The sequence below is a fragment of the Dendrobates tinctorius genome, unplaced genomic scaffold, assembly GCF_039654945.1.
Source record: "Dendrobates tinctorius isolate UK_male_01 unplaced genomic scaffold, ASM3965494v1 ptg000373l, whole genome shotgun sequence".
In the NCBI taxonomy this organism is placed as follows: domain Eukaryota; kingdom Metazoa; phylum Chordata; class Amphibia; order Anura; family Dendrobatidae; genus Dendrobates; species Dendrobates tinctorius.
In genome coordinates, this window is record NW_027362039.1 from 244,350 (window position 1) to 257,452 (window position 13,103).

General features: G+C 40.1%; 1 protein-coding gene across 2 annotated transcripts; it reads left to right on the forward strand.

Annotated features, from left to right (window-relative positions):
- The first annotated feature begins 560 nt into the window (after window positions 1-560).
- LOC141075822 (uncharacterized) lies at window positions 561-5,731 on the forward strand. Of its 2 annotated transcripts, none has more exons than XM_073562960.1 (6): window positions 561-666; window positions 796-1,014; window positions 1,103-1,181; window positions 1,265-1,362; window positions 2,759-2,846; window positions 4,610-5,731. In XM_073562960.1, the coding sequence occupies exons 1-6, from the start codon at window positions 589-591 to the stop codon at window positions 5,527-5,529; spliced, it is 1,482 nt and encodes a 493-aa protein (XP_073419061.1). In that variant the 5' UTR covers window positions 561-588; the 3' UTR covers window positions 5,530-5,731. The 2 variants fall into 2 exon arrangements, with proteins under 2 accessions (XP_073419061.1, XP_073419060.1); XM_073562959.1 differs by having other exon boundaries at window positions 796-975; window positions 1,058-1,181.
- The last annotated feature ends 7,372 nt before the right edge of the window (window positions 5,732-13,103 follow it).

Genomic DNA, 13,103 nt, shown 5'->3' on the forward strand with positions numbered 1-13,103 from the left:
TCAGTGTTACATTCTGCTACCTCATCTTCAGATGAAATGTCACTAGATTCCTCTAAATCCTCAGTTACTGCTGGTTCTTCCTCATCATCTTCTAACAAAAAAATCTTCATTTCTTCTAAATGAAGGGGTTTAGATGAATCATACTGTTTTCTGGCCATTGCAGCAGAAAATCTGAAGCAAGAGAGAAAGAGTATGTGTTAGGGCGCAATGTGCCTTAGAAGCCACCCTCCTTTTGTCTAAGAAAACAGTACTTATGTACACTAACTTAGCATTAATCCTTCATAAAACAAGCTAAATACACAATCGTGATGAATAAAAAAAGAAAATACTAACCTTTCAATTTGTGTTGAAATCAGGCGCAATGTGCCTGAGAAGCCAAAGTGTTGATATCTGCTCACTAGAAGGTCTGCTGAGTCACTGTGATATCAGGTTTCACAGAGCCTGTAGAGTCAGGAGATAACTAGGAGGGGTGGGGTTTTCTGATAAGTGGGCGGGGAGAGAGAAGTGAAACTAATTACTGTGTGCCTGTCAGATCTATTGCGCCTGACGGAGGGATATAAGAGAATTCTCCTGAGTGACCCTACAAGGATGGATAGGGACAGGGACAAGATGGCGGAGAGGATATTACACCTCACCCTAGATATCCTCTTCCGGCTTACTGGAGAGGTGAGAGATTCTGATGACCTCACATTACATCATTCTTATCTATGGGAATAACAGATGGACAGAACTGGAGAGGTGAGGACTCTGGAAATGTCTGTAGTGAGATTTATTAATGTGTCTCTCCATAACCAGGATTACACAGTAGTGAAGAAGACCTCTAGGGAGCGCTGTCAGGACCCTGTGTCTGAGGGATGGGGAAGACCCCTGAGCCCAATCACGGGGCCTCCACCTCACCCCCTGATACATGAGGACATCAATGACCAGAAGATCCTAGGACTCACCTACAAGATGATTGAGCTGCTGACTGGAGAGGTGACACTGCTGGGAATGCTGGGACATTATACAGTAACGGTATGGAGGGATCGGGGGGTGACGGTATCATTGTATGTGTCAGGTTCCTATAAGGTGTCAGGATGTCACCGTCTATTTCTCCATGGAGGAGTGGGAGTATTTAGAAGGACATAAAGATCTGTACAAGGACGTCATGATGGAGGTTCCCCAGCCCCTCACATCACCAGGTAATAGACAGGACTAAATACACACGGCCTATAATTATCTGTATGTAAAGAATGAATTCAGTTCCTGTATGTGTTTCCTCCAGTTCTATCCAGTGAGAGGACAACACCAGAGAGATGTCTCCGTCCTCTTCTTCCACAGGACTGTAAACAAGAAGATCCCACTGTTCCTCTGGATCATCAGGTAGATGGAGAGAAGGTGTCATGAGATCTCCCCTATGATGTGTAGACGGCTGTGAAGGTCTTGTGTTCAGTCTTGTTTTATCCACCATTATTAGACACTGAATGGCCAATTTATTAGACTTCCGCACTTTCTTATTTGAAGCTTTCCTGTATACAGATTAGACCTGTAACCCCGGAGAGTAATATAAAACTAAGTGATCATTTTTCAGTGTGAAGCACATTATACTGGGAATATTGAGCGCTTCAACTAGACATAGTTGTCAATGTTATGGTAAGGCTCATATTTTGAAAAACTCCTAACCTCTTGAGTTTCTTTTTGTCAAAAGTATTAGTACTGAGAATATTGTGATAAAGGACGAAAATACAATGAAAGGGGGATCCTGTGGACATAAACGACTTGTCGAGGAAGTTATCAGTAATTGTGCTGAGGAGCAGGTAGTGCACAGTAAATTGTAACTAAACACAGAACTGGTGTCCAACTAACATGTTAGAATACATTTGTTGGTCTTTAGCACAGAAGGTTTATTGCACCAGATCCAGTGCCACCATTGTCTAAGAGAAATGTAAAGTAAAAACTTAATTGAACAAAAATGATATCGCTGAGCAGTGGAAAACAGTCAGAATCTAGTCAGATGACTCCAAATTTCTGTTGCACCATGGTGACTAGTGAGTCAGAATTTCATGCGAGCAGCATGAATCCATGTGTCCTTTCTGTCATGTGTCATCATTTCAGGCTGCATGTTTTCTTGGTTCATCCTTTGCCATCTCTTTGGACATTAGGGTTTACATCAGCATTTTGTCCAGTCAAGTTCATCACTTCATGGCAGCTGTTCACACTATGATAGAAGGACAATGCACCATGACACAATGGTCCACTAGTCGTGAATTGATTCCAGGAACACTCGTTGCTTCCCCGGCCTTCATAGTCTTAATGTTTTAATCATATAAAGCATCTCCAGGATGTTGTGAACAGTTTTTTTCACCTCATGTGAGTATCTACATCTTATTTGCGGATAGGCCAGTACACCTGCAGAACTACTTTCTTCATCTAATGGAATGTAGTTCAGGATGAACCGCTGATGTTCTGAAAATAAAAAGTCACTAGGTGGGTCTATGTAATAACGTGGCCATTCAGTGTACATTTTATACTTGGTGGAGCTGACAGGATGAAGCTGATCATAGACATTAGATGTTGTCTGGATCATTTTTCTGGTTATGGAGCCTGCTGGTTAGAGTAAGGAGCCAGCAGGTTGGATTTATACATGAGATCTGCAGCTATGTGATAACTATTGCTGTCATTTTTGATCGTCTTGATAATTTTATGATCTTTTCTGTTCTTCTGAATCATTTCTTACAATTTTTTCATCTGTCTGTGACTCTTACAATTTTTGTTTCAGATTGAAGATCTGCCCCATATTAGTAGTACAGAGATATATGTGAGGGGTGATGAGCGGTGTAAAGAGGAGATTCCTACAGATAACACAGGTGAGGATAATATTATATTTCATTGTGAAGAAAAAGAAAAAATAGGATGGCACTCACCGTTCATGTGACAGCCGTTTCGCGCTCAATACGCTTCAACAGGTTAAGGACCTGTTGAAGCGTATTGAGCGCAAAACGGCTGTTGTCCGTCTTCCAGCACATTGCTCCCGTGCCGATGCCGATGCCTTGTGTATGTGAAATAAAGTGATTTGATTCACATGAACGGTGGGTGCCATCCTATTTTTTCTTTTTCTTCACAATGAAGTGTTCTGTTTTTCCAATATGGGATCGAGCACCCGTTCCAAGTGGGATTAAAGTGTTTTTTTTTATTAATGTGAAAAATATATGTGCAGACATTCAGGGTATTTTTCCACACAATGGTGCCGGATATCTATTTTCTCAATTTGTGGACAATAATATTATATTTGATTTTATAACGGTATAAAAAGTTCATCATGCCAAACCTTGTTTTACATTCTGAAAAAGAACACATGAAGGAACCCAGACGGACCCCACAACAATTAACAGGACCACTTGGCTTCTGTTTGCTTCAGTTGTGCAACAGATCAGTTTTGGACATAAATTCCATTTTCCTGAAATGGACCAGACAAAACTCACAATACAGGGGTGACCCGCTTCAAAGCTGTCTGACAAAATATGGAGACATGTCTGCTTTTGATCAGATTTGTAGATTAAACTCGCCCATTGAAGGGAATGGGTCTGCATTTCCGGATAGTACTCGCATGCCATGCCAATATAGTGGTCCATTAACTGAATCAGAATGGCGTATGTTGACATTTTTTTTTTCTTCGTGGACCACCAGACACCATTATTTTTATAGAGCAGAATTTCACAGTATGAATATGTCCCATGGAGTGGGGAAGAATGATGGAGAAATCATATACCTGCCTGATGGTGAGTAACTGACCTTCAGCTGTGCTAGTTCATGAGAAATCAAAACATATCATGTGACCAGCGCTCGAGAAACTCCCTGAGAAGACAAAGTTTGAATGTGGGAGAGGTGTAAAAACAACTATGAGCCAGATAGTTTCATGAAAAAAACAGATATGTGCAACTTTATTACCCCAGAAGCTTAGTCACATATGTGGTTATTTATTTGTTGTGCACAAAGGTGTCTGTAGCCTTTAAACTAGGTGATCTCTGGAAGAACCAACAACTGTCCACCATGGATGACAGAGGACACTGCTGCAACTTCATTTTCAGGTCTCCCATATTCATGATGGAATTGAATGCTTTTCTGTTGACTTCCAATGCATATAAAATACTATAAAGAATGTGTTCTCCAATCTTGTACCTCTCGCTTAGTTCTTTTTTATAAAAAAAAAAATACAAAACCTACACTTTCACCAAATCCATGGCTTATTTTTACATGACTATACTGCTATGCGCTATGCTAAATGCATGTACTGTTACAAAGTGTATGAGAGATGATCACTATCTAAAAGCACTAACTTACAGTTAACTTTATGAGGATCCACTGAACATGAAACTGCAAATGATTGGTGACAGGTGAAGTGAAACCAGAACCTATTGAGAAGACGGCTTCAACAGAGAGGAGAAGATATTGAAAAAGCACACGCTCGTGGCCTAACAACATAGTCTACTAGTCCTTGCATATTAGTTTACTGTCTTAGTTTACAGCTGAATTCTATTATAGTTTGTATGGAAATTACATTATATAGAATAATATATTAATATGATTTTAATGGAGTGTTATTGACAAATAATAATTTTATTCTTGGCAGATGATGGTACCAGGAGCTCAGAGGGACATCTGATATTTTCAGATTTTGTAGCAGGTGATTATGGTATCACATCAGATAAATATGAAGAACATGTAATTATCCAAGATACAGCTCAAGCCCTTCTTAGGAAAAATCTATCATCGGATCCTTTTCAACAGGTCCTTTCTTCTGCTTCATTAAAGGAAAATATGAAAAACGAAAACCACAAAAGTGCTGATGAACATAAAGTAGCTCACACAGGGGAGAAACCATTTTCATCTGGGAAAAGTTACAGTATTAAATCAAGATTTCTTTCATATCGCAGAAGTCACTCAGGGAAAAAGATATTTTCATGTTTAAAATGTGGGAAATATTTTAAAAGGAAAGCACATCTTGTTTCACATCAAAAAACTCACACAGGGGAGAAGCCATTTTCATGCTCAGAATGTGGGAAATGTTTTAGTGAGAAAAAAATTCTTGTTAAACATCAAAGAACTCACACAGGGGAGAAACCATTTTTATGTTCTGAATGTGGGGATTGTTTTAATCAGAGATCAAATCTTGTTAGACATCAGAGAACTCACACTGGGGAGAAGCCATTTTCATGTTCGGAATGTGGGAAATGTTTTACAGATAAATTCCATCTTGTTACACATCAGAGAACTCACACAGGGGAGAAGCCATTTTCATGTTCAGAATGTGGGAAATGTTTTATAGATAAATCAAATCTTATTAAACATCAGAGAACTCACACAGGGGAGAAGCCATTTTCATGTTCAGAATGTGGGAAATGTTTTATAGATAAATCAAATCTTGTTAAACATCACAGAACTCATATACTGGAGAAGCCATTTACATGTTCAAAATGTAAGAACTGTTTTACCTGGAAATACGATCTTGTTAAACATGAAAAAACTCACACAGGGGAGAAACCACTTTAATTTTAAATCATTACATTGTGAACATATGTAAACTTAAAATTACAAGATATAATCAAGTAAAGACATTTTTCCATAAGAAAAAGGGAAATCAACTTAGTGCACTAAATGATTAATAGAAATTGTATATAATTACCAATGACCATTTGTTCTAAAAAGTAATTACAATCCTAATGTCTATAAAATATTTAACATTTGTATGAACTATTGGACCATTGGACCTCAATCGAGTTTGTTTTCATAATCTCTCCCCAAGTCTGGAAGGAAAGTAACTGTCCGTTTTGGTAGCTTCTTAGCTTGGGTTCACCTCTGTTCTCAGTGCATCTCGAGACACTGCATCGACTACACGTGCCACAGTGAAAACAAATCCAAGGCATTTCTAGTACTGTCCACTATGCATCATGGTAACATTATGTGTGAAGGTGATAACACGAAGCTGTAAATAATAGGCTTTTACAATGAAACCAAGGATGGTCTTAATACAAACGTCCAACTGTGCGAAACTTAAAACATCGCTAGGCACAGTAAGAAATAGCCATATTTTTCATCTCTTCAATGTATCAGCAAAAAATGCTTATGTTATTTATAACATAATTAATACAACTAAAATTACCCAAAGAAAATTTCTGAATTTTTTTCTTAAAAGTATAAAAGCAGAAATTACAAGATTGCTAAGTTTCTTGAAAAGACGATTCAATGATGACACAGAATTTTCTTTTCTGGAAGTACAGTACAGACCAAAGTTTGGACACACCTCATTCAAACTTTGTTTTCATGACTATGAAAATTGTAGATTCACTCTGAAGGCATCAAAACTATGAATTAACACATGTGGAATTATATAATTAACAAAAAGTGTGAAGCAACTGAAAATATGTCTTATATTCTAGGTTCTTCAAAGTAGCTACCTTTTGCTTTGATTACTCCTTTGCACACTCTTGGCATTCTCTTGATGAGCTTCAAGAGGTAGTCACTGGAAATGGTCTTCCAACAGTCTTGAAGGAGTTCCCAAAGATGCTTAGCACTTGTTGGCCCTTTTGCCTTCACACTGAGGTCCAGCTCATCCCAAACCATCTCGATTCGGTTCAGGTCTGGTGACTGTGGAGGCCAGGTCATCTGGCGTAGCACCCCATCACTCTCCTTCTTGGTCAAATAGCCCTTACACAGCCTGGGGGTGTGTTTGGGGTCATTGTCCTGTTGAAAAATAAGTGATGGTCCAACTAAACACAAACCGGATGGAATAGCATGCCGCTTCAAGATGCTGTGGTAGCCATGCTGGTTCAGTATGCCTTCAATTTTGAATAAATCCCCAACAGTGTCACCAGCAAAGCACCCCCACACCATCACACCTCCATGCTTCACGGTGGGAACCAGGCATGTAGAGTCCATCCGTTCACCATTTCTGCGTCGCACAAAGACATGGTGGTTGGAACCAAAGATCTGAAATTTGGACTCATCAGACCAAAGCACAGATTTCCACTGGTCTAATGTCCATTCCTTGTGTTCTTTAACCCAAACAAGTCTCTTCTGCTTGTTGCCTGTCCTTAGCAGTGGTTTCCTAGCAGCTATTTTACCATGAAGGCCTGCTGCACAAAGTCTCCTCTTAACAGTTGTTGTAGAGATGTGTCTGCTGCTAGAACTCTGTGTGGCATTGACCTGGTCTCTAATCTGAGCTGCTGTTAACCTGTGATTTCTGAGGCTGGTGACTTGGATGAACTTATCCTCCGCAGCAGAGGTGACTCTTGGTCTTCCTTTCCTGGGGCGGTCCTCATGTGAGCCAGTTTCTTTGTAGCGCTTGATGGTTTTTGCCACTGCACTTGGGGACACTTTCAAAGTTTTCCCAATTTTTCGGACTGACTGACCTTCATTTCTTAAAGTAATGATGGCCACTCGTTTTTCTTTACCTAGCTGTTTTTTTTTCTTGCCATAATGCAAATTCTAACAGTCTATTCAGTAGGACTATCAGCTGTGTATCCACCAGACCTCTGCACAACACAACTGATGGTCCCAACCCCATTTATAAGGCAAGAAATCCCACTAATTAAACCTGACAGGGCACACCTGTGAAGTGAAAACCATTTCCGGTGACTACCTCTTGAAGCTCATTAAGAGTGTGCAAAATAGTAATCAAAGCAAAAGGTTGCTACTTTGAAGAACCTAGAATATAAGACATACAGTGGGGAAAAAAAGTATTTAGTCAGTCAGCAATAGTGCAAGTTCCACCACTTAAAAAGATGAGAGGCGTCTGTAATTTACATCATAGGTAGACCTCAACTATGGGAGACAAACTGAGAAAAAAAAATCCAGAAAATCACATTGTCTGTTTTTTTTTCATTTTATTTGCATATTATGGTGGAAAATAAGTATTTGGTCAGAAACAAGCAATCAAGATTTCTGGCTCTCACAGACCTGTAACTTCTTCTTTAAGAGTCTCCTCTTTCCTCCACTCATTACCTGTAGTAATGGCACCTGTTTAAACTTGTTATCAGTATAAAAAGACACCTGTGCACACCCTCAAACAGTCTGACTCCAAACTCCACTATGGTGAAGACCAAAGAGCTGTCAAAGGACACCAGAAACAAAATTGTAGCCCTGCACCAGGCTGGGAAGACTGAATCTGCAATAGCCAACCAGCTTGGAGTGAAGAAATCAACTGTGGGAGCAATAATTAGAAAATGGAAGACATACAAGACCACTGATAATCTCCCTCGATCTGGTGCTCCACGCAAAATCCCACCCCGTGGGGTCAGAATGATCACAAGAATGGTGAGCAAAAATCCCAGAACCACGCGGGGGGACCTAGTGAATGAACTGCAGAGAGCTGGGACCAATGTAACAAGGCCTACCATAAGTAGCACACTACGCCACCATGGACTCAGATCCTGCAGTGCCAGACGTGTCCCACTGCTTAAGCCTGTACATGTCCGGGCCCGTCTGAAGTTTGCTAGAGAGCATTTGGATGATCCAGAGGAGTTTTGGGAGAATGTCCTATGGTCTGATGAAACCAAACTGGAACTGTTTGGTAGAAACACAACTTGTCGTGTTTGGAGGAAAAAGAATACGGAGTTGCATCCATCAAACACCATACCTACTGTAAAGCATGGTGGTGGAAACATCATGCTTTGGGGCTGTTTCTCTGCAAAGGGGCCAGGACGACTGATCCGGGTACATGAAAGAATGAATGGGGCCATGTATCGTGAGATTTTGAGTGCAAACCTCCTTCCATCAGCAAGGGCATTGAAGATGAAACGTGGCTGGGTCTTTCAACATGACAATGATCCAAAGCACACCGCCAGGGCAGCGAAGGAGTGGCTTCGTAAGAAGCATTTCAAGGTCCTGGAGTGGCCTAGCCAGTCTCCAGATCTCAACCCTATAGAAAACCTTTGGAGGGAGTTGAAAGTCCGTGTTGCCAAGCGAAAAGCCAAAAACATTACTGCTCTAGAGGAAATCTGCATGGAGGAATGGGCCAACATACCAACAACAGTGTGTGGCAACCTTGTGAAGACTTACAGAAAACGTTTGACCTCTGTCATTGCCAACAAAGGATATATCACAAAGTATTGAGATGAAATTTTGTTTCTGACCAAATACTTATTTTCCACCATAATATGCAAATAAAATTAAAAAAAAACAGACAATGTGATTTTCTGGATTTTTTTTTCTCAGTTTGTCTCCCATAGTTGAGGTCTACCTATGATGTAAATTACAGACGCCTCTCATCTTTTTAAGTGGTGGAACTTGCACTATTGCTGACTGACTAAATACTTTTTTTCCCCACTGTATTTTCAGTTGTTTCACACTTTTTTGTTATATAATTCCACATGTGTTAATTCATAGTTTTGATGCCTTCAGAGTGAATCTACAATTTTCATAGTCATGAAAAAAAAAAAGAAAACTCTTTGAATGAGAAGGTGTGTCCAAACTTTTGGTCTGTACTGTAGGTCGATGTCATTTGTAAGTGGGATTTAGTGACCGATAAAACAAAACAAGATCTGATAATTTCAAGAAATTTATATGCAATGATCACCATAAGAAGATGTGATTCTTATGCTAAATAATTTGTTTTTTTCATAGTACATAAGTAGATGATTAAATTTTGTTGATTACTTAAAACGTTTTATTTTAGCTAAGATGTTGTACTTTAACTTTCTAAATAAAGTAAAAATTCTTCTTTAATAAATGATTTATTTTTAAATCTGAAAACTGGGGCTCCATGTACCCAACGTGACAAATGATGGAAATATTTTGATGCAATTAACTGAAAGTTAATAAAGTGCAAACTTTGAAAAATGTGCTCACCGTTATCAGTTCCGTGTATATATATGTTCAGCAGTCCTGAAATCTGCAGAGAAAACTTTTCAGCTTCAGCGAGAGAATACAAAAATGGAAAAAAGTGCTGCTGGATTGATATAAAAAATATTAATCATTCATTTCATTTTAATTAAAATTCCATATACATGTCAGGGAAAAGCTGCAACAAATGGCGAGTTTCAAACTTTTAACCTACATAGTAATTACAGGGCAAAGACCACTCCCCTCAAGTAGTCAAAAGCCAGGAGGGTATGTCATAGACAGAGGGGTGATACAAACATGTAGTCAGTAGTGATGAGCAAACGTACTCGGATAACATCTTATCCGAGCACGCTCGGGTGTTATCTGAGCATTTGACAGTGCTCGTACATTAGGTTTGGGTTTCTGCAGCTGCGCGACATCCTTCACATGTGGGGATTCCCTAACAAATAGGCAATCTCCACATGTGTTCAAGCTGACTAAAGGGCCTGTCACACTAAGGGATATCGCTAGCAATATTACTATAACGTCACTGGTTTTTGTGACGTTGTAGCGATATTGCTAGCGATATCGCTATGTCTGATACTTACCTCTGACCGCTCCCCCGCTGGTTATCGCTGATCGCACGAGAACGTCCTGGACTGTTTCTCGTCGTCAGCTTCCTGCTGGGCTTCCTGTGGAGAGACGAGCGACAAGCGTGGACGCGGGCGGGAGGACGTCAGGATCGCCTAGTGTGACAGGTAAGTAGTGACCCCCGAGCCCTGCGATGTCGCTGGTGAGATCTGCCTGTGTGGCAGCTCACTAGCGACCACTTAGCGATGTACCAGCGATCCTGACCGCGTCATATCGCTGGTCGGGATGGCTGGTACATCGCTAAGTGTGACAGAACCTTAACAGTCGCAAATCATGCAGCCACAGAGACTTAAACATATTATATGAGCACTTCCAGATGCTCAGATAACATGTCAACGTGCTCAGATAAGACGTTATCCAAGCACATTCGCTCATCAGTAGTAGTTAGGTAACAGTCCAAGGTCAGAATTCCAAGAACATAGTGGATCACAACAAAAGGGCTTAGCAAGCAGATTGTGAAGGAAAATCCAAGGTCTACAAGCAAAGATCAGAATACTAGACTAGGAGCACAGAGCAAACACAGACATCTTAAGCAAAGTTCTAATTGGCAGCAATCTAAGGCAGAGAGCTGGCTAGATAGCCAGGTAATTACTCCAAACAGGAGACACATGGATGAAGCCTCGGGCCACCCTGGTACTGATTGGACAGCTAAACTGTCACTCAAAACACTGACTGCTCAGCACGCCCAGCATCTGATTGGATGGCTGAGCTGTCAATCACCATACTGACAGCTTAGTAGATGCCTGTTCTAGATTGGATGGCAGAACTGTGGTTCACTGCTTCCAGACACACTGATAAGAGGAATTGTGACAGTACTCTCTCTTGGGGGGGGCACTGGACCCACAGATTTCCCAGGAAAGCTATGATGGAAGGCCCTAACTAGATCATCAACCCTCATGGAATGACCTGGAATCAAAGATCTCTCCTTGGGTCCGTATGAACTGGATATTGGAGAGAATTTTTGACCCTCTACTCCAAACCTTCATAAAACAATAGTTTTGACAAACAAAATAAAGTGGGAAAAATAGAAAAAACACCCACCCAAAATGGTGGGAGTCAAATAACCAAGATAATTAAATTAACCCACATAAGGAAATGGACAACCAATAAGGACCAACTGTAACACAAATAGCTACAGAACAAAAGGAACATAGTCATAAAGCCCATTGGAAAAGTGAAATCACAATCTTTATTAATTAAAACAGGTGAGCCCATACATTTATAATTCTAAAAGTACCTGTTACCTACCTGCTCCATGGGCATTTCTTTGGATGCTGTGGTGTTACCAATGTTTTATACCATCTGTTTCAGCCCCATTTTATCCTTGTCCTGTGCTCACCTGTTTTGATTAATTAACAAAGATTGTGATTTCACTTTTCCAATGGGTTTCACGACTGTGTTCCTTTTGTTCTGTATCCAAACCTTCATAGACAAACCAGACAAGGTGAAAACAAGGCACACCATTGATGGGACAATAGCCTTTAACACGGATTTGTGGAATTCATTTGGGACGCGACGCTTCAGAGGACCCAACTTCACTGACTTTACTTTGAGCTTAATGTTTTTGGACGATAACCAAACAATATCACCTACTTTTATGATGGGACTTTCGAACGTTTCCTCTTCGTGTTCCAATTTTGGAAAAGCTGAGCCACCTCAATATTCTTAATATTCTTCTGAATATGACAACCTCTACTCCAGGATACCCAAAACCGATCCTAGAAAATCCACCAAAATGGGATTAAAATCCATTATTGCAAAAAAAAAAAGGCAAGGTTCCAGTGGACTGATTTGGACTGACTTTTAAAGGCGAACTCAGCAAGAGGAAAAAATGAGGTCTAGTCTTCCTGCTGAGCTACAACAAAACACCTTAAAATTTATTCCAACGATTGGTTTGTCCTTTCCGTCTGTTTCTTTCAGGGTTGTAAGCTTATGAAAATGACAAATCAATACTCAATTTCCTACAAAACGCTCTCCAAATTTGAACACAAATTGTACACCTCTATCTCACACAATGTTAATGGAGATTCCATGAAATTTCACCACATGACTGATACACAATCTGGAAAGTGTTTCAGTATTAGGTATCCCTAATGATGGATAAAAGTGAGCCAGTTTACTGAATCTGTCAACTACCACCCAAATAACAGTTTTCCCTCCAGGCAAAGACAAATTGTGATGACATCCATTAACAAATTTGTCCACAGTCTTTCTGGAAATGGCAATGGAGAGAATTCCCTGGCCTTCTTAATCAGGCTTGATTGTGTGCGCAAACTTCAGAAGTGGATACAAGATCTTTAATACCATTAATCATAGATAACCAACAAAACGGACTAGCAATAGCTTTCTGTTTGGAGTAAAAATTGAATCAAGGCTGCAAGATAAGGCATCAGCCCTCACATTCTTGGACTCTGGCCTGAACGTGATAAAAATATTGAACCTAGAAAAAAATAAGGACTATCTGGCCTGTCTTGGGGGTTAACTGTTTAGCTGATTCAATGTAAGCTACATTTTTATCATCGGTCACCACAGTGACCTGATGAATAGCTCCCTCCAAAAAGTCTCCATTCTTCAAAAGCTAATTTGAAAGAGAGCAGCTCGTGATTCGCAACATCATAATTTCTCTTGGATTAAAATTTCCTAGAGAAAAACGC